Source organism: Scleropages formosus, chromosome 19 (genome assembly GCF_900964775.1).
Source record: "Scleropages formosus chromosome 19, fSclFor1.1, whole genome shotgun sequence".
Classification (NCBI taxonomy): Eukaryota; Metazoa; Chordata; class Actinopteri; order Osteoglossiformes; family Osteoglossidae; genus Scleropages; species Scleropages formosus.
Window position 1 is genome coordinate 4,584,633 of NC_041824.1, and position 20,889 is coordinate 4,605,521.

Sequence of the window (20,889 nt, forward strand, 5' to 3'; positions counted from 1 at the left end):
GCCAGAGGACACTGTCCGCACCATCATCGCTACGCCTTCGCTACTTGAAGAAATGTACACCGAAAGGTTGAAGCGGACGAGGGGCGACACTCGGGGGAATCGCACACCTTGAGGATGGACCTGTGGAAGAAGAGGGCCAGCAGCTGGACCAAGTCATAATGCACATATCCGTCCTTCTTCTCCACACCGATGATGTTGGGCGGGTGGAAGGGCTTCGTTTTGTCCAGCTCGATGTTCTGGTTGAAGGGGAAGAAGCCAAACTGGAAGAAGTACTTTATCACAATGGTCACCTGCAGGTAAACAAGAGAAGAAAGAACAGTCCAGAAGAAATATAACAATCTTAATAAATAAGACTGTCAGATTTAGCGAAATCTCAGAAGCTTTTCATCCCGTCTTGATGCGAAAAGCAAAATATAGGACAGTGTGTGTGAAGCGCTAGTGCCTGTGGGTGAACTCCTTCCAGCACGTGCGAAGCAGGTGGATGAAGGTGCCGCACCTCCGTGTACACGATGGCCGTCATCCAGAAGCGCTTGCTGGGCCGGGGGACGGACAGCATGGCCCATAGGAAGATGAGGATCGGCAGCACCAGCGTGGCCACAGAGGCGGATATCATGTGGTTGACAACGATGACCAGGTAGCAGACCATCTCAGAGTGGGCCACGAGCATGTTGTACAGGGCGTAGGCCAGCTGTAGCACCGGGGGCTGCTCCTGGTAGAAACGCTCCGAGGCCTCGAGCTCCTCATCGTGGAACATCCTGGACACATTGACACAAACACAGGTTGCACAGTCAAACCGAAGGGGCTCGAAATGTAGATGTCAAAAAGACCAAGTCCTTGTTTGCAACTTGGTAAGAGGACGGTGGCAACAGAGATGGAAATCAAACTTTGCAAGATTATGTGAAATGAGTCTGGAAGTGGAGATGTCAAACTGTCCAACTCTGTCACAACTTTGACAAACAGACAAAGGCAAACAAAAATACCGCAAAAGAATGGACGGGAAGGAGGAGATGCGATCGACCGCCTCCACGTCTCACCTGTTGCGCAGGAGCTCACTGGCCGTCAGCTCATGAGTCAGGGAGGACAGCGGGCCGTCCACTCGGTCATCTGAACAGATGGACACGCGATCAAAACTGACTGCCTTGCTGTAGGAGGGCGGTGGTTCAGCACCAGAGCAGGAGCCCATATCTGGGGTACTGAGGCGGAGCTCCAAGGGGTGCAGGGAGTCTTGGCCAACGTCCACCCCGCTGCAGACACAGCACTCGTCCTGTGCCAGCTCCAGTACTGTGGAATCCCTGCGTCCACTGTCCGCCTCCACCCGAGAGGTGTGCACGTGTTCCCGCTCATCCTCCATCTTGTGAATGGTGCCAGCTGTGCCCTGTCGCTGGGTGGGCTCGCTGAGAGCAGAAAGGAAAGGCGACATGACGCAAGGTCCTCCCCAAAGGTCCAGAGCAGTTTCCAAACATTTCTCTACTGGAAATTTGGACTTTGCCATTATGTATTGCAAACAAACAAAGTGAAATAAGTAGGCTGCAAAGCTTGAAATGATATTTGGTGAAAACCAAGCACTGTCCTTGAACATAAGCATCTTCTACCAAGTATAAAAATGGTGGTGGGAGCATCATGCTCGGGGAAACTTGTTGTTATTGAGTCAGACATCAATTCCACAGTAAACAGAGAACTGACAGTGTTAAGATGAGCAGCTCTAAGTGCATCTTTTCCTCATGCAATGGAGGTCTATACAATGAAAAACTAAAACGACTTATGAAAACTTTTTTTTCCCCATACACATCTATGAAAAAAATACAAATACTAATGTTCATATTCAGCACTACAGCATTTGTGCCCCGATACAGTTATTTTACTACCACAAGTTATTTAATTGACTGCCTGCTATATTTTTCACTCTGTAAAATGTGTATGTATGTGCACCCCCCCACCCCCCCCACCCCCCCGACACACACACACACACACAGGGTTTGCTTCTTCCATAACAAAACCAACTACAGCATGAACTTCCTTCCTCAGCAATACTGACAGTCTCAATCAATCACAACAGAGTGAAGCATCTCTACCTCGCAACTTAATTAAACATTCAGTCGCAACTTTTAAAAATAAACTGCGTGAACACGGAAATGTTAACAGAATTATTTAAATCAGATAAGCAGCTTAACATGCAAAGTGTTATTGGAAACGAAGCCTCAGTGGCACGATCCTCCGGTGAAGATCACTACGCGCCGCCAAACATCACGCAGCGAACACAATCGGTTACCTTATCACAAACATCCATGAGCAAAATTAGAAAAATATCTCCTGAAATTTTAGAGAATTACATTTACCAGCGTTATCAATGTAGTTTTAAGTGACAGTTGTTTGTGTATGTTGACCGTCCGATACAATTTCATCGTCCATCAGTGACTGTTCCCAAACGTTTCCACATTTCTGAAGACGACGAGGTCGTCGAACCCTGGCGCTAGGGGGCAGCTTCCCTCAGGAAACGCAACAATCCCAGCGGGAACATCTGAAATAACCCGCGCTAAGTGCGCTCAGCTCAGGTGCTCGCGGTACGAAAGCAACCGTCGCAAGGATGCCGAGTGTCAAAAAAGACAAATTATAAACCAGGGACGTTGTTTTTACACTACAGTAAGGTTACATATCGGGTTTCATGATTGCATGCTGCATCCACCTCGATTTTATCTCACTTTTTTCCAGTATGTGTGTGTTGCACCCTTGTTTTCCTTCTGCTTTGCTTCAGTGACCGGAGTCCAAGAGGTGCTGAGGCGGCACCACCGTGGAAACTGCTGTCCGTCAACACCTGCACTGCAGGTACAATGGGGAGCAGCAGCCACCTTTTTCCACACCGGCTCTGCGCACTGCAGCCTCCACTGGGAACTTTCTCTTCCTCTCATAAACACTCTGCTCTTAAATATTATTATACTTATAATTCCTTACAGTTATCTGTTTGTCCAGCTCATACTTTTCTCCCAAGCAGCTTGTGATGTTAGGTTTTTACCCAAGGCTACTTACAACGATCCGACCCACTGAACCTGGGATCTTCCGAGTGCAAGGTGACCACTCAAACCAACGTTCTACCTTCTCTTTACAATAATATATTAAAAAAAGAAGTAATAATTTTGGACAAATCCTCATTCTGGATTCTCCCATTCAAGAAAACCATATTGCTGACTTCCAGGGCTCCGAAAGGTTTAACACCTGCTCTTTTTAATCATAACTCAGTTTGTACAAGACTAAATAAATACACCCTTTCACTACCTAGAATAAATAAATCTGCGGACCGCTCCAGAAACCACTAAAACACTCGCATCCATCCACGTTCGGTAAGCGCTTATTCAGTACAGGGTCCCAGTGGTCCGGAACCTGTCCTGGGAGGAATAGGACTAAAGCAAGGCTACACCTGGCCATCTCAGAGTACTCGAGCACACGCAGTAAGGGCAATTCAGAGTTCCAGTTCACCTGAAACACGTGTGTACGACTTCTGGGAGGAAACCAGAGCACCCAGGGAAACCCACGCAAACATGGGGACGACACGGCCAGCAGGTGGCACAGCGGTTTGAGCTTTCACCTTGTACTAGAAGGATCCAGGTTAGGATCTCCACCCCTGCTGTAGGGCCATTGAGTAAGATCATCTTTTAGCAAAAAAAAAAAAAATGTCCCAGCTGTATAAACGAGTAAGGAACCACGAGAAGCTTAACACTGAAAGCCACTTTGGAGAAAAGAATAAAGAACACCAAAATAATATCACAGAGACAGAAGCAGATTCAGTCCCAGATTCAAACCCAGACACCAGATGTGCTGCCATCACACATCACTGCTTTTAGCCCCATAGTGTCCATTCCCCCCCCCCTGCAGATATACCCACTGACGCCCTCTGTCTTCTGACTTATTTGTTTTTAACCATGTATCAGCTATCGTTACTTCTCATGTCATCTGTTACATATCTTTGGTTATTTATTGGGATTATCTGCATTATTCCTTGTTAAGTGCTCCGAGGCAACCTGTTCTGAAAGGCAACATTCAACAATAAACACAGATTGAATTACTCCACATCCACCGATACACTGCAGACAATCGATACCAATTTGCCTGAACAGCGATCGGGGCCTCGGAGCAGCTGAAAATTACGGCTATAAATTTATTTATCCACTAAGAGCAACGCGAATAAACAAAAGTACCTTTGTACGGAGATGCAAAAATGTGGAGGTGGGTGTGGCAATAAGGGGGAGGGACAGGTTGAGATGGGTGTGGGAATAAGGGGGAGGGACATGTGCAGACGGGTATGGCAATGAGTGGGAGGGACACAAGGAGATGGGTGTAACGATACGTGGGAGGGGCACACAGAGACAGGGCTGCGAACGCGCTGCCGTTCACCTGGACGCGATGCTGCTGCCGCCGCTGCTCCCGGATGGGGAGGAAAGGTCCACATTGTACATTCTGCGCAACTTAGGCCGGGCGCGTTCGCTGGTCTTGGGGACGCTCTCAGCAGCCCCTTCGCTCTCGTCCAGGGTGGACTGGCGAGAGAAGAGCGTGGTGGCCTCAGTGAAGGCACTGCCAGCACGCGCCGTGACAGATGGAGTGGGATTAGTGACAAAATGAAGGTGCAAATGGTGCTTCTTCACACACGCTGACACTGGACACACATGGTTGCGAGACGGATATCAAAGACACACTCAGGTCTGAAAAACATTGAGAAATCCTCAAATGTCACACGTTCATGCATTGCTCTTAAGATACATTGTGCCCGTCTTTAACCATGGTATTTGCACTTTTTTGTAGTGAATGCAAGGGGGGCGCAGCGGTGCGGCGGGTTTGATCGGGTCCCGCTCTCTGGCGGGTCTGGGGTTCGAGTCCCGCTTGGGGTGCCTCGCGACAGACCGGCATCCCGTCCTGGGTGCGTCCCCTCCCCCTCCGGCCCTACGCCCTGTGCTGCCGGGTTAGGCTCCGGTTCACCACGGCCCCACTTGGGACAAGCGGTTTCTGTAAATGTGTGTGTGTACTGAATACTTAAAAAAATATATATTTATTTTAAGCAAAGTTGGAGTGTTAACAGTGTATGTGAGAGTAAAACGGCAGATGTGAATTTCTCACATACAAACAGTTAATTTTTTCTGGCGCATAAGATTAGAAATGCTAGAAAACGGAGGGAAAATGACTTCGGGGAGTAAAAGAGGGGCGCGGGACAGGGAGCTGCCGTCTGCACACGGCTCAGTCTTCACACGTCCTTTACAAACGCTCCTCAGGGTTTTACGAGAGGAACCGACACAGACGGCCTCGTTAAAAACGGACAGGACCGGAGCATCAAAGCCGATCGCCCGACTGGCCGCGCGCAAAAGCGGCCGCTCGCGGGATTTAACGAGCGCTCGTGTTGCCGCTCACGTCTGACGCCGGGAACCTGAGGGTGGGTTAAAAAAAGGAAAGGTGGGAAAGGCTCGCGACGGCATTTCACCGCACCTGATGGTCAAGGAAACAGAGCACCTAGTTGCTCCTAACCCTAACTGCGCAGACAGGTGAGGGGGCGGAGTCGAGCGTAGCGATAGATGTAGATGCCGCTCATAGGTAATATGACATCACTAGTCCAGGGTGGGTGTATTTCCAACGGACTGTTGGGACGCAGCAAGAGGAGGGACAAATGACTGGAAGAGAACGGTTTCGGGATCAAGACGCTTTACGGAAACGTCGGGCTAAACGGAATTGTAACGTAACTCAATCATACTGAGGACGTCCAGTTCAGGGCAATGAAATTACTATAATGAGCTCGTTGTCGTGGATTTGGGACTCTTGGAACAGTAGGGTCCAGAGGAGGAGGAGGAGGAGGATGGACTGTGCTGTTGTTTCACACTGACACCCCCTCCCCCCCCACCCCCACCTTACCTAGATAGGCTTTCCCGGGACGCCGCAGAGTCCAGGCTCTGGACGCCCAGTTCAGTCTGCCCGTACTCCACCGGCTGGACGCTGGACATGGAGTAGTCCTCAGTCGTGCCGTCCAGTCCCGACTCTCGGGAGAGGTTCATGCGCATCTGCTGCTGGTAGTAAATATGAATGCTCTCCCGGGAAGGAACGTGGCCCTGTCGAAGAACCGGGAGCACAAAAGCTCTATTTGTATGTTCCCTGTGAATCGATGACCGTGCTCATTACGCACTGAGCGCATTCTCACCCAGTAGCTTAAAAATTAAGAGGATGATTCCATTTGTTAGCCTTTTCAATTCATATTTCACCATTTTTAGTTCACCTTCTAGTGATCCATCGTGATCACGGTGGGACTGCTACTTTCTTCACCGTCGTCATCGTGTAAAGGTTCCACACAAATAGTGACCATTGCGAGTGAACGCCAGGATTAAAGGAATGCAGTTTGTGTGTTCTTGCCATGTTTATGTGGGATTCTACAGGTGCTCTGGTTTCCTCCCACAGTGCAAACATGTTCGGTGAATATAAATAGGTCTTTTTGTGTGTGTGTGTGTGTGTGTGTGTGTGTGTGTGTGTGTGTGTGTGTGTGTGTGTGTGTGAGAGAGAGAGACAGTCAGGTATACCACACGCTGCACTCTGTGTTCCTGGAACCATCATGACTACGATGATGATGAAGATGAATCGGCACTTCGATATTATTCATGTTAAGGTTAGACCATTTATATTAATTTATTAACGGATGCATGCAAATACACTCATCCCCTATTATTCAGCCTTCTAATATCTGGGTTTTCGTGTATCCAGACAGATTATTAATACCAGTTATTGGCGATCAGTGCAGACACGGACACAGCCTGTCGCATGGAGTCCAGGCCACGAGTTAAAACTGTGCCAGGCAGCTGTGTGAGAGAGAGATGCAGTTTGCCTTCATTTTTTAATTGCTAATTTATTTAAATGTGACGCATATGCTTCGTCTTCCTTAAGTCAGTCCGCTCACAAGATCATGGTCAATTAAAATTAAAAAAATTACTAAAAAGAAGTATGAGTTAATTATATAGTTCACTATATAGAGCAATAGTGAAGAAAGCAACTAATACATTTTTCATTTCTGCATTTATTTATTTATAGAGCAGAAGAAAAACGCTAAATGTGAAATATAACGGACTGAAAAGGATTGTTAAATGAATGCAGAGCGGAAAAAAAACACTAAGCATAAAGGGTCTCGGTTCTGTCTCCGTTGTGGTGGAATGACCTCCCCCTGTCACTCAGAACTGCTGAATCTCTGTCCACATTTAAAAAGGTTCTTAAAACTCATCTCTTCCAGACTCACTTCACCCATCATCTCTGAAGTTCATGTAAGGTGTAAATATTCATGCTCTGTAACTTCGAGATGATGCCCAGATAAATCTTTACACAGGTACTCCTGTAATGTAATGTAAATGTTTATATATATGTATATCTCCAAAAAAAAATCATTACTAGGAAGGTGATCAGGAATCGTGGATATTCGGATAAAGTTTTATGTAAAAAAGCACTGAATTCAGGCACAAGATTAAAAAAAACCTTTGAATATGATACATTAATGTTACTGTCACCACTATTCATTCTGTTTTAATGTGTTACACAACTTATTCCTTCCAACACAGGACATCATTCAGGGCGATTTGGGGTTGAACTTCGACTCGGAACGAACTGGAATTTTTCCCAGTAAGAAATAATGGAATCAAAAATTTCATTATCCGGGTTTTCGATATTGAGTCTGTTTCCAGAAAGAAATTGGGACTGGTTAATGGGGGATGAGCGTAATGGCACATCATCTGATCATTCTAATTTGCGAGTGGCTGGAAGACAAGTTGACTGCGGGCGGCTCGAGGGCAGCAGCGAGGAAGAGGCGCCGTCACCTTTTTGATCTGGCGAGTGAGCATGCAGCGCTCGGTACGCAGCACGGTTGAAATGTCAATGTACTCGCGGCACATGGAGTTGAGCCAGTTGGTGAAGCTCTCCAGCACAGCCAGGAAGAGGATCCAGGAGAACTTCATGATGTTGAAAACTCGCCTGATGATGTTGTCTATTGGAGACAAATGTGGGACAAACTTGACCATGTGCATTATGTTTGCAGACCGACACTGAGCCAAACTCGTGTGTAAGGGCCAGTGATGGAGCTCAGCTTCACCAGTATAGGCCCAGCTGGTACTGTAGTAGGTAGAGCTGCTGCCTTTGGACTCAAAGGTCACAGGTCTGAATCCCACCTCCAGCTGTAGTACCTGTGAGCAAGGTACTTACCCTAAACTTCTCCAATAAAATAACCAGGCTGTATAAATGGGTACATAATTGTAAGTAGCTTAACATTTTAAATCTTTTTGGAGAAAAAAACTTCAGATACATGTAGATGTAGTAATGAACATGAGCAAACTGTAGCGTGCATGTCAACGACTGTACAGGACATGTCAACGACTGTAGAGGACATGTCAATGACTGTAAAGAAGTGGACATGTCAACAACTGAAGAGTACATTGCATGTCAATGACTGCAGAGTAGAGGACATGTCAAAGACTGTAGAGGACATGTCAACGACTGTAAAGAAGTGGACATGTCAACAACTGCAGAGTAGAGTACAGGTCAATGACTTTGGAGTAGAGGACACGTCAATAACTCCACATAGACAACAGTATTGGTGGACCAACCTGGCTCATCAGACTTGTCTTCTCCAGTGTCTTGATCATCCTCCCCCACCTCAATAGTCACCTGGGCTCCTGAACAAGACAAACACCCAAAAGGGACCTGTGCCATTATATGGCAGTGGTCCACAGACAGCGATCCTTTATGCTCACATGAACCATGTTCCCTGTTGGTGTTTCTGCAGCAAACACACACTCTGTTCTACAGGTTCCATCTTGGAGAAACACCACATTCTCACAGCAGCGGCATATTCTCCTGGATGTCAGAACTGTCACTGCTGCGTGAGACTGTGGCCTTCAGGCACATCGCTGTAAGGCCTTACGGTGGCGCGGTGCTAAAAGGGCTCCTGCCGCTGCGCTCCGACACACTCGCCCTTGTGGGGTGTGACGGAGGCCTGCCGTCCTCCCGGCCGGATGCTGCCCTGCTACAAGGGGATGCTGGGTCGGGGGCCGCCGGGCTCCGCTAAGTGGCGCGCACAGAAAAGCCCTTTGACGGCCAAGGTCCGCAGGGAACAGCCCTGACACGCGACACTTGGCGAAGGCTGAGCAGAGGACAGGAAACGTTTGCGGCGCCCGACACCGCATGGGAAGCGGTGGCCGAACCGCGTCCCTTCGGGGCAGAACAGACGGGCTCCGGAGGCCCTGCTGCTCCCTACCTTCCTTCTTGTCCTCGCTCGCTTTGCCCTTTGTTCCAGCGTACTTCTTCCAGAAGCTCCGCCCCTCCCCGCTCCTCTCTTTCAGGGCTGCGCCGGAGTCCGAGAGCCAAGCCTGGTAAACGAACTGAGGGTGCGGATCACCGGTGAGACCCCCGCCGGAGGGCAGCGGACTCGACACTTGACTGAACAACAGGGCATTTAAACACAACGAGGACTGCCTGCGGTCGACAGTCACCCACGGAGCACCGGTCACTCTGGGACTGGACACCAGGGAGTCACTTCTGTCCTGAAGCATCGCTGGGGGTCGCAAAACAGCCCACCACTGTGTGGGCACCGAACCCACCTCTCATGGTTCAGAAGCAGCATCTTGATAAATGTTACAGGCTAAGAAGTGACTACCTGTGTGTGTGTGTGTGTGTGTGTGTGTGTGTGTGTGTGTGTGTGTCTACATGACCGTCCAGGTTGCTCTGTAAAGGAGCATCTAGAGGGTAAATTAATGGAACTGAATAATGGGTTTGTTAAATGTATTAAAAATGTGGCTGTCAAAGGTAGGCAGTCCCACTGTGACACGATGGACAGTAACGATTTAAAGCAGCCTACACTAGAACGAACACACACACACACACGCACGCACGCACAGAAGGGACAGTAGATCCAAAGAAAACACATTAAAACGATTTTTATACTGAAGCGCAGAACAAGTGATGTGGTTGGACACTCTGGCGGAAGGAGGACAAGGGGACAGGGGCTCGGCACAGGCAGGACACCATGCGCAATATGAGGAGGCAACGATGAGCACGTGTGCGCGCGCACGCACACGGAGAGCACATGCCGCCGCATGCCTCAGCACTATTTGTTGCAACACTGAGAAAAACACGGTGCACAACGGGGGCCGTGCGTGCGAGTGTGTGTGTGTGTGTGTGTGTGTGTGTGTGTGGGAAAATACCTTGAGAGCCCTGAAAACACACTGCAGTACAGTTTTGGGCAGGGTAATTAGAGACTTGGGCAAAGCCAGTAAAGCAGAGGCAAACCGTCCCACGGCGTTCTACAGAAGGAGCGCAGAGCGAGCGTGTCGAGCGGCGTCCCGTGAGCGCGGGGAGAGCGGAGAGAGACACGGCGAGGAAACGGTCAGAAACCCGAGAGACGGGGAACGACGCCCGGTCGCCTCGAACATCTAGCAAACAAACGCCGAGGAAACCGAAGGACACGCACATCGTATGCATAAAGCACAAATATAAAGTTGCGACCCAGGAGTGCGAGCGGCACGCTCGAGTTCAGCGCCGTTTTGTCCCACAGGGACGAGGAGCCTCTGCGTTTGTACCTCACCTGAAAAGCGGACTTTTTTGGTGGCTCTTCCTCTTTCCTCTCCTCCTCCTCCTCCTCCTCCTCGCTGTCCGTTTCAAACAGGTAATAGTCTCCGCTGCGGACCACTGGGGGGGCCGAACGGTCACACCACGTTAGCTCGCACCTCAGCGGTCACCTTCACGTCCATCAGTCACAGTAACACCATTGGGTGTGGACAGTTACACACACACACACACACACACACACACACACACACACACACACACACCACCATCGACACTCTGCAGCTTTCTGACCGGGGCCGAACAGGAACGTACTAGAAGCATGGTCCACCCATGGGCGCCACCACTGCTTTCTCCTGCTCTGGATCCTTCCCTTGTCTGCTGCTGCTTCTAAAACAACAAACGTTTATGAATATCATATGTATCAGATCATATCCATTATAACACATACACACAATATTTGACACACAGTGCCGCTTGGAAGTATGCGAAGCCCTTGCGTCCCTTAGTTTTACCGCAAAATGGGTATTTAATGAGATCCTGTGTTTCTCATGGGACAATAGACGTGTAATGACAGCTGGTAGTGCAGTGGTTAGAGCTGCTGCCTTTGGACCCACAGGTTCAAATCCCACCTCCAGCTATAGTACTGTTGAGCAAGGTACTTACCCTAAAATTACCCAGCTGTATAAATGGGTAAATAATAGTAAGTCACTTTGGAGAAAAGTGTCATGTAAATGTAACGACCAATGCCATATGTTGCTTTAGAGGAAATGGTGTGTGTAGTACAAATACACAAGTAGCGCAGGTGTAAAAATAAGTGAACCCCAAGTTATACTGGTTAAACCAAGCAAGTAAGTAGTCAGATGCGTAAATCAGTCATTCATTTATGGGCAGATGCTTTTCTCCAAAGCGCTTTCCAATCAACTCTATGTAGTGTTACCAGCCCACATACACTCTCTGCCACTCACACACTACGGGTGACTTACAGTCCCCAGTTCTCCAGAACAGCATGTCTTTGGACTGTGGGAGGAAACCAGAGCACCCGGAGGAAACCCACACAGCCACGTGGAGAACATGCAAACTCCACACAGACCGAGCGGGGATCAAACCCACGTCTTCTCGCACCACCCAGGCGCTGTGAGACCGCAGCGCTACTCGCTGTAGCGCCCATGCTCATATTTTAACATTTTCTGCAAGAACAATGACCCTCCCTATAGAGTTCACACACTTCCAGCAGCACCGTATAACTCAACACGGTACTACTGGACTAAATCACACCACGACAATGTTGCACCACGGCAGTGAGGAACCCACTTCCAAATATACAATGCTTTTTATTTAGACGCGTTTATTTTTAGACACGTTTCATTAGTTCAGACTCTAAGTGTTCCTCAAACCCACATCAATTTCGTTGCCCAATGGCGTCTTTCAGTCTCTAACCATAATGCCACATCATACACGTCATCTATTCCAGGAGTCTGTTGCTGGCTTGGAAATACGCTCGGGACGTTTTTGCGAGAGCCTCACGCCCAGCAGTCGCTGTCCTCGTACAGCAGTCAACGGGGACACGTCAGGACAAGAACCAGGGGCCGAAGTGAAGCAGGCTGAAGCAGGTCCAACAATAAAAAGTCTCGACGTGTCAAAATTTAATGGAAAGTAAGACAAAGGCCGTGAAGTCCATCATAAACCGTGCTCAATTCTTGCATCAAACACAGAGATTTATGGTTTCTGTTAATCCCCATTGACACTGGTCATCTAGACACACACCTTCTATAATAAATAAATGATAAAATAATCATAAATGAATACATAGATAAAATAAATAATGAATGAAATGAATGGTGTTTTACCATCGCCATCTTCCTCTCTCTTCGCAGCCAGTCCCTCCACTGACTCCTGGGCCAAGCTCATCATCCTCTCCTTACCCTTCTTAAACTTCTGCTGGCGGGTCTTAATGCGGTCCATTCTAAGCAGACACGAGAAAAGACAAACGTCATCTTCTTTGACGCGGATGCTGTTAAAACCCTAAAATAAGGCCTGGATGGCGGATCTCACGGTTGCAAACTCGCAGCATCGCGAGACTGTCATCGTGAAGCAGCGGGCACCAGCTTGGCCACGCCCACTCCCAGGGAAATCGAGTACCGGGTGCAGGCGATCAATCGACGGGGGGAATTTAAACGTTTCGAAAGAGCCTGAAGGTGAGGAAGGGATGTTTGGTGGCTCTGATGGCGACACCATGTGCGCATCGGTGAAGTTTAGATGCTGCGTTAGAGCTACGGCGCTCTGCTGGCTGGGTGGGTGGAGACTCCGGGACTACGGGTGGGGAAGTAAAGTACCTGTCATGTCCAGGGAACCACCAGGAGACGACGTGCACTTTGTGACTCGGTTACTGATTGAATACAAGAAGAAGTGGAGCCTCACTGTCTCTTGAGCTGGTCCATGGACTTTTTCTCTTGTTCGATACGCGCCTTGACAGCTTTCACGATGGTGGCCTGGAAGAGCTCAGCCCCTCTGAAAGAGAGCCAGCAGTTCCCATGATGTACCATGATTTACACTGTTTCTTCATGCATGCATGAATGTGATAATTCAAAGAGTACAAGAGCAAGGGTAATTAAAGCTTTATCATGATTTTACATTTATTTATTTAGCAGATGCTGTTCTCCAAAACGACTTACAATGGATACTATGTAGTGTTACCAGCCCACACACCTTCTTCACCGCGGTGACTTACACTGCTAGATACACTACTTACACTGGGTCACTCATCCATACACCACTGGAACACACTCTCTCTGTCACTCACACACTATGGGTGGACCTGAACAGGATGTCTTTGGAGTGTGGGAGGAAACCAGAGCACCCATGCAGACACAGGGAGAACATGCAAACTCCACACAGACTGAGCGGGGATTGAACCCATCCCCTCTTGCACCACCCAGGTGCTGCGAGACAGTACTGCCCCACGATTTTGTGTACTTTTGCTTGATACCTCAATACATTGTTAAAATTACACTACGGTTACAGTAGCATAATTTTAGCAAGTAATATTTTGGCCCTTTTTAAAGTCCAGTCAAGACCACAAAAAGTATCAGGCACAAAGGACCAAAAGTCGTGTTCGGTTCACCACAATGCAACGTTTTGGTAAAATGGGAGTTGGTTTCTCAGTAAAAATGGGAAAACGCTGAGCAATTTGCATGGCCGTGCTGCACAAGATATGACGATCAAACAGGCTTTTCTCAGGAAGGGTCCGAAGTTGCTCCTCGACGCTCCTCACCTGGATGCTAAGACCTGGGAGGAGCGGATGTCAGCCACCACGTGCAGGAAGTAGTAACTCATGAAGACGCGACGCTGCAGCAGCAGGAAGGCGAAGCAGATGCTGTCCCAGATGATTCCGGCCTCGTCGCTGGGCAGCTCGCACTGCTTGTTGGGCTCCGCTGGGGTGCGACACACACACATTTACATTGATTCATTTAGCTGACACTTTCCTCCAGAGAGACTTACAATTTACTCATTTACACAGCTGGGTAATTTTACTGGAGCAATTTAGGGTAAATACCTTGGTCAAGGGTACTACGGCTGAAGGTAAAATTCAAACCTGCAACCTTTGGGGCCAAAGGCAGCAGCGTTAGCCAAGAAAAGATATACAGTAGTCCCCCGCCATCCGCAGTTTGCTTTCCACGGTTTCAGTTACCCGCAGTCAACCGAGGTGTGAAAATATTAAATGGAAAATTCCAGAAATAAACAATTCTTACGTTTTTTTTCTCTTCTCTATAGGAAAAAACATAGTACGTATAGGGTTCGGTCCTATCCGTGGTTTCAGGCATCCGCTGCGGGTCTTGGAACGTATCCCCCACGGACAAGGGGGGGCAACTGTGCTATGTATGTAATATATCTCAAGGGCAAAGACCTCACCTGCCAACCTTCATTAACAATTTTACCCTGGATGAGTTTTTGTGAAGCATCAATGGCCACATACATTAAGCACAGTTTGCCCGGGGGGGTGTATAACGCACAGCATTTGATCGGGCAAAGGACCCATGAAATGATTCAGTGGTATGTAGTGTGGGCTGGTAACACTACACAGAGTTCATTGGAAGTCGCTTTGGAGAAAAGATAAATAAACAAATAAATAGATGTAAGTGTAAATGTTATCGAAATCATCGCAGGTCACGTCGGATACGACAAGCAGGTGTCGGCTGAGCTCGGAGGGAAGGGTCACTCACGACGCGAGTAGCCCTTGATGGTGCAGGCCAGACTGAAGAGCTGAATGAGCCAACAGCTGTTGGCAACCAGGGCCTTGATGTAGCCGCAGGCCACGATCTGCGGAGCAGGACGGGAGAGACGGCGTCACCTGTCAGAGACGTCAATTTCCCGGGAAGTTCCACGCTGGTCAAAAATACGTCACGCTTTCCGAAGTCCAGCAGGTGGACATCGACACTTACGGTAAAGCCGGCGCATGCAGACAACGTTAAAACGATACGCGTGATTCGTTCATTCGAGCCCTTATTGTAATCTTAGCGTTTGTTGAGGCAAAGACTGAATTTGACAAATCGTGTCTTTTCCACCTTTAATAAGATCCCACAGCCAAAAAGATCAGCTGTTGGTTTTCCCAAAATGCAGAAATATTCCTGGTCCAAAAGGACCCATCAAAACATCTCGGTCATCATCATCATCATCATCAGCAGCGTTGATTTGTCAGGTATGTCACTTACAGAAAGTATGTTCTTCATGGTAATGACAAACACGTTGTAGGCAATGAGGAAGTCCCAGAAGTGCAAGATGCTCTTGATGGGCTTGAGCAGCAGGTTCCCGCCAAAGAGCAGGAAGTAGAAGCAGGCCACCAGGTAACCCATGCAGAAGATGCTGATGCGGGTGGTGCCCGTGATGAAGATGATGGTGAGAACAAACCAGAAGAGGTAGCTGAATATGATTACCTTCAGCATGTCCAGGTACGACCTGCGGGTTGAGGCCAGAGCAGGACAGAAGCATGAGCGTCCGTGTTTATTCAGCGACGCGTCTTCGGCGTCGAAGAGGTGCTGTTAACTACACGTTAAGAACGCGTTTCCAGGCCTGAGCGCCGACCGATGAGACGACCCAAGAGAACACGAGGCTGCAAGCGGCCACGGATAACAAAACGGTCAGAATAAACCTTTTTCTGGACGCCGGAGCAAACCCGATGGAAGAGCGAGAACATAAACGGTTCACAAGGTCTCAAACTGTACTGCGGACAAAACATTGAATATTTCATACGCGGCAAGACGAGACCTTCTTCACGAACATTAGCGTCGGGCTCTTCTCCACAAATTTAGTTAATATTGCATTTAAATTTTCATTTGGAATATTCCATTCATGTATGAGGGAGAATTCAAGGCTTGAATCATAAAACCTCGTCTCATCACCACTATCTATTGTCTCTTATTTAAAAAGAAAAAAAAGGAAGGGAGAACTGGAGCGGATCTTACCGCTGGAATGTCGGACGACAAGAGAGAGTATTATAAGACGAAGCGCAGACTTCACCGGCTGAAACTCAATTTTTCCCTGCTTGGCCAAGCCCAATTATGTCAAATCAATCCTTTTTCCATATTTAAGAGCTACGTATTAAATTACACAGAACAGTTCCTAAGTCCAAGGATGATGTTACGGTAAGCAAGGAGCGGCAGCACATAATAGATTTTCCCTTTCATATGTCATCCGATATGACAGCGGAGAACATTGAAAAGGAAAGGCACGATCTTTCCTTGCTTGGTGACGGACGTTCCGACGACGTCGTTTCGCCGTCCGTACGCGCGGATGCGTTTCTGCCGCTCGTTCGATGGGTGCCTACGCGTTCAAAAACGAGAATACTCGACGATAAACTGACGCACGACTCACGCGTGCAGGAATCCTGCAAATATCGTGTCATTTTCATCGATGCACGATTTACCTACAGTGGCCACAGTCTGACATGATGCAAATGCTCCGAAGTTGATTACAGCTGCGATGGTCCGACTTACGATTTTTCGACTTTACGATGGTGCGATACACATTCCACGGAAACTGTACTTCGAATTTTGAAATCTAGATTTTTTCCTGGGTAAACGATGTACGATACGATACTTTCTCGTGATGCTGGGCAGCGGCAGCGATCCGCATCTCCCAGTCTGCCATGCGGTCCCTAGTGTATACAACCGATGCTCTACAGTGTTCTGTGTTTCCAGAGTTTTTTGGATACCCCCCCCCCCCGATATCTACGTTGTGTTTTGTGCATCCATCATGTCTACGAAACCCCCATCTGCGTCTCCTGTTACTGGTGAGAAGAAGAAGAGGAAGGCGATGGCTCTTGAGGAGAAACTCAAGATAATTGCCCAGCATGAAGACAGCAAGCCCGTAATGGCCATCGCACGCGAACTTGGACTTTCGCAATCAACAATCTCGACCATCTTAAAGGATAAGAAGCGATGATGTTCGGCAGGTGAGGTGTATTAAATGCATTTTCGACTTGCCATATTTTCGACTTACGATGGGTTCATCGGAACATAACCCCATCGTAAATCGGGGACGTCAATATTTTTGCCACGTCAGAGAACCCCCAGAGAAACGGGAAGGATTTATATGCACGTTGTGAGCGGCGGCGCCGGAGATTCAGCACCTGCAGTAGATGAAGTCCGGCACGGGGTTGTGCTGGCTGAACGAGGCAGCGTCCAGGTCCCGGCAAATTTCCACGTTGTCTCCGGCCACCGCGGCCACCGCCTCCTGGTTCTCGTCCTCGAAGACTCGCCTCTGCAAGGAGGCGCTTAGGAGCAGCATGAAGTCGTCTGGTGCGAGAAGGCGAGGAAGGAGAGCACAAACACCTCTGTTCACACCACCTACAGGGAAGCGCTTGAAAAGCACCGTGTTCGGAGGGGGACCTCCATCCGCGTCCTCCACGAGATCATCATCTTAAAAGCTACCGCTGTGAAGAACAGGCAGTCGTAACCAGTCACTTGTTCAAATCCCAGAAGGGACCCTTCGGATGACCCTCCCAAACTGCTCAGAATGTCGAAAAGTAGAATTAAATCAGGCACCTCCTCGCCAACAGTAACACCACTGTTAACACTAATAAGGGCAGCAGCTTGTGGTTACTCACAGAGGAGGAAGAGGGGGTTGGGCTTCGTGTGGAAATCAGGGAAGTAGAGCCACTTGATGACATTCGAGTCCACGGTGGAAGAAGGAAACCTCCACGGATAGTCTGAAACACGGCCCAGAAGGTCAGCAGAGCGTCCCGGGCGGCGGCGGTCCTTCGGAAGGGGCGATGAGGGAACTCACCTGTGCAGGCCACAGGTGGGATGCCGATGCACACAAAGTACTGGAAGGTCAGCATGCAGGCCAGGAAGCAGCAGTACTTGGGCCAGACGTCGGCGATGGCCTTCCTCCGGCGCCGCTGCATGACGGCGATCAAGCAGAAGGCGTGGAGCATGGCGTAGAAGTCCATCCGTTGGCCGATGACGTTCACCGCCAGGAGGAAGCAGGTCTGCGTCGTGTGCGGTGAGAGAGAGAGAGAGAGAGAGAGAGAGAGAGAGAGAGAGAGAGAGAGAGAACATGAGCATTTCCTCAAGAACTATTTTTACAGTAAAATGATTCTTAAATTATACTCAAGATATCCATACATTTTTAACACATTCATAAAATATTTTCAACACATTTATGAATAAATGAGGTGTTACATTTATTTAGCAGATACTTTTCTCCAAAGTGACTTCCAATGAACTCTACGTAGTGTTATCACCCCACACACCTTATTCACCGTGGTGACTTACACTGCTAGATACACTACTTACACTGGGTCACTCTTCCATACATCAGTGGAACACACACACTCTCTTTGTCACTCACACACTACGGGTGAAACTGAACAGCATGTCTTTGGAATGTGGGAGGAAACCAGAGCACCCGGAGGAAACCACACAGACACAGGGAGAACATGCAAACTCCACACAGACTGAACAGGGATCGAACCCACATCCTCTCACACAACCCAGACACTGTGAGACAGCAGTGCTACTCGCTGTGTCATCATGCCACCTGTTAACTTAAATTCTTAATTCCATTTATTTTTTTAATTTTCAGCAACAGGCATAAAATCAGAATTAGAATCAGAATGACACTAATCAGAGACTTTTTTTCTGATCTCCAGCACAAACAGAACTACAATATTGGCTCTGAAATGAAACGCTTCCATTTACATGTCTGAGTCTGCCAGAATGAAGGGGCAATGTTAAAAAAATGGGAGGAAAAATGAGGCGTTATTATGTATATAAGCATGTTTACACACACACACACACACACACACACACACACACACACACACACACTTTCTGAACCGCGTGTCCCATACGGGGTCGCAGGGAACCGGAGCCTACCTGGCAACACAGGGCGTAGGGGGAGGGGACACACCCAGGACGGGACGCCAGTCCATCGCAAGGCACCCCAAGCGGGACTCGAACCCCAGACCCACCGGAGAGCAGGACCCGGTCCAACCCGCTGCGCTACCGCACCCCCGTTAAGCATGTTTATAAATTACATATTTATTTATTTAATGGAAACTACGTAGAGACGCTGCTGGGACAGATAACACACCTCCAGCCCGAACTTGTAAAAGAAGTAGTTGATGAAGTACTTGGCGCAGTTCACGATGCCGTCGTCAAGGTGATGCCTCGTGATGTCGTGGAAGATGGTCTTGGTGACGGGAACCGTGAGGTTGCTCTTCAGCCGGTAGAACTGCTGGTGACGATAAACGGTCACTTCGAAGGCCAGCAGGGCCAACATGAGCAGGTTGTTCTGCACACGGACAGAAGCGAAGAAAGTGACCTTGTTTGTTCGTAGCAAAGGCGAAAAAAGAGAAATGCACCTTTGAGGAAACGCCGGCGTTAGAATAAAATCAGGCGAGATATAGGAACCATGTAATGAAAGTATAATTAGTGATTATACTGTAACTATTAAATAATTAAATAGTTAATTAATATAACAACAAATCCTCCCGTGTCGGTTGCTCCGTTCTCCACCTACCCGCAGGTTCTCCAGCACAGGAGAGAACTTCCTAAGGCCCACCCAGTGGGCAGGATCCACAGGGCTGCTGTAGAGGACGGAGGTCTGCATCTCGCTCCTCTGCGCGTCCGTGTAGTTGAGCGGCTGCGAGCAGGAAGCGGGACGTCGCTAATGAGCCGGAGAGCGTCACGCAGGCACAGGACGCCCGACAGCAGCGCCTCTCGGCCCACACTGTCATGAAATTGACCTCTTTCTGACACACACACATTTCAGAACCCCTCGTCCCATAGGGGGTCACGGGGAACCGGAGCCTACCCGGCAACACAGGGCGTAAGGCCGGAGGGGGAGGGGACACACCCAGGACGGGACGCCAGTCCGTCGCAAGGCACCCCAAGCGGGACTCAAACCACAGACCCACTGAAGAGCAGGACCCGGTCCAACCCACTGCGCCACCGCGCCCCCCTTACCCTGGACCCTCAAATGACATTTTCACTTATTAATTTAGCAGACGCTTTTCTCCAAAGCGACGTACATCTCCGAGAATATCTTCCACTAGTTGTGCTACTGGTAGCGGTGAGAAAAAGGAAGGATACCTTCTTTAAGTTCGGGGCAACTATGGACCCAAATGTCGCAGGTTCAAATCCCACCTCCAGCTATAGAGCATGTTACTTACCCTAAAATTGCTCCAGTAAAATTACCCAGCTGTATAAATGGGTTAATAATTATAAGTAGTGTAACATTGCAAGTCGCTTTGGAGAAAAGCATCAGCTAAATGAATAAACATGAGTTCTTTGGTTTTGCACATTAACAACGTTGCCACGTCCCAACAGCAGATAAATGAAGGATTTAATCACCATTTGCTCACCTAGAAGTAAATGAACATGCAGAAGCCGTGTGTGAAAAGCAAGCACCTCTTGATTCGGCACTTTCTAGATCCCCCTTAGAGGTAATAACTTGGTAATAATTTCCCTTATGAATTCATCAATCTCTCAGATTGAGGGAATTCACTCAAACTGATCCTTGCAGAAGCACTTCAGCTCACTGATGATTGGGGGAATGTTGTTTGGCACTGTTCTCTAAAAGTCCTGCCCCAACATCAGAGCCAGTGGGCTTAAGGTCTCCACTTTGCTATTCCAAACCCCAATTCCTTTCTTTCCTAGAAATTGTATCATAGATTTAACACCTCGAAGTAGGACCTTGAATCGCAGAAACCCCATGCCATCGCTCCACCACCACCAGTTTATCTTGTGAAATGCACCACATTGGTCTTGTGTGCCCTTCTGTGTTCATGACAAAGCTCCAGACAACAGCATTCCAGAGGTCTGA

At 48.6% G+C, this 20,889-nt stretch overlaps 1 protein-coding gene across 1 annotated transcript in view; it reads right to left on the bottom strand.

Annotated features, from left to right (window-relative positions):
* Window positions 1-20,889, bottom strand: part of LOC108927614 (piezo-type mechanosensitive ion channel component 2-like) — a 99,619-nt gene that overhangs the window by 8,270 nt on the left and 70,460 nt on the right. The window contains exons 22-41 of the mRNA XM_029246222.1: window positions 19,585-19,707; window positions 19,156-19,356; window positions 17,845-18,049; window positions 17,666-17,767; window positions 17,189-17,354; window positions 15,273-15,516; window positions 14,784-14,880; window positions 13,835-13,994; window positions 12,982-13,071; window positions 12,411-12,526; window positions 10,876-10,950; window positions 10,580-10,683; window positions 9,254-9,377; window positions 8,604-8,672; window positions 7,821-7,987; window positions 5,887-6,080; window positions 4,387-4,563; window positions 1,035-1,394; window positions 497-755; window positions 108-290 (exon numbers count right to left, since the gene is read on the bottom strand). Of these exons, the coding sequence (XP_029102055.1) occupies window positions 108-290; window positions 497-755; window positions 1,035-1,394; window positions 4,387-4,563; window positions 5,887-6,080; window positions 7,821-7,987; window positions 8,604-8,672; window positions 9,254-9,377; window positions 10,580-10,683; window positions 10,876-10,950; window positions 12,411-12,526; window positions 12,982-13,071; window positions 13,835-13,994; window positions 14,784-14,880; window positions 15,273-15,516; window positions 17,189-17,354; window positions 17,666-17,767; window positions 17,845-18,049; window positions 19,156-19,356; window positions 19,585-19,707 (3,216 nt within the window). The remainder of the gene's footprint in view (window positions 1-107; window positions 291-496; window positions 756-1,034; window positions 1,395-4,386; window positions 4,564-5,886; window positions 6,081-7,820; window positions 7,988-8,603; window positions 8,673-9,253; window positions 9,378-10,579; window positions 10,684-10,875; window positions 10,951-12,410; window positions 12,527-12,981; window positions 13,072-13,834; window positions 13,995-14,783; window positions 14,881-15,272; window positions 15,517-17,188; window positions 17,355-17,665; window positions 17,768-17,844; window positions 18,050-19,155; window positions 19,357-19,584; window positions 19,708-20,889) is intronic.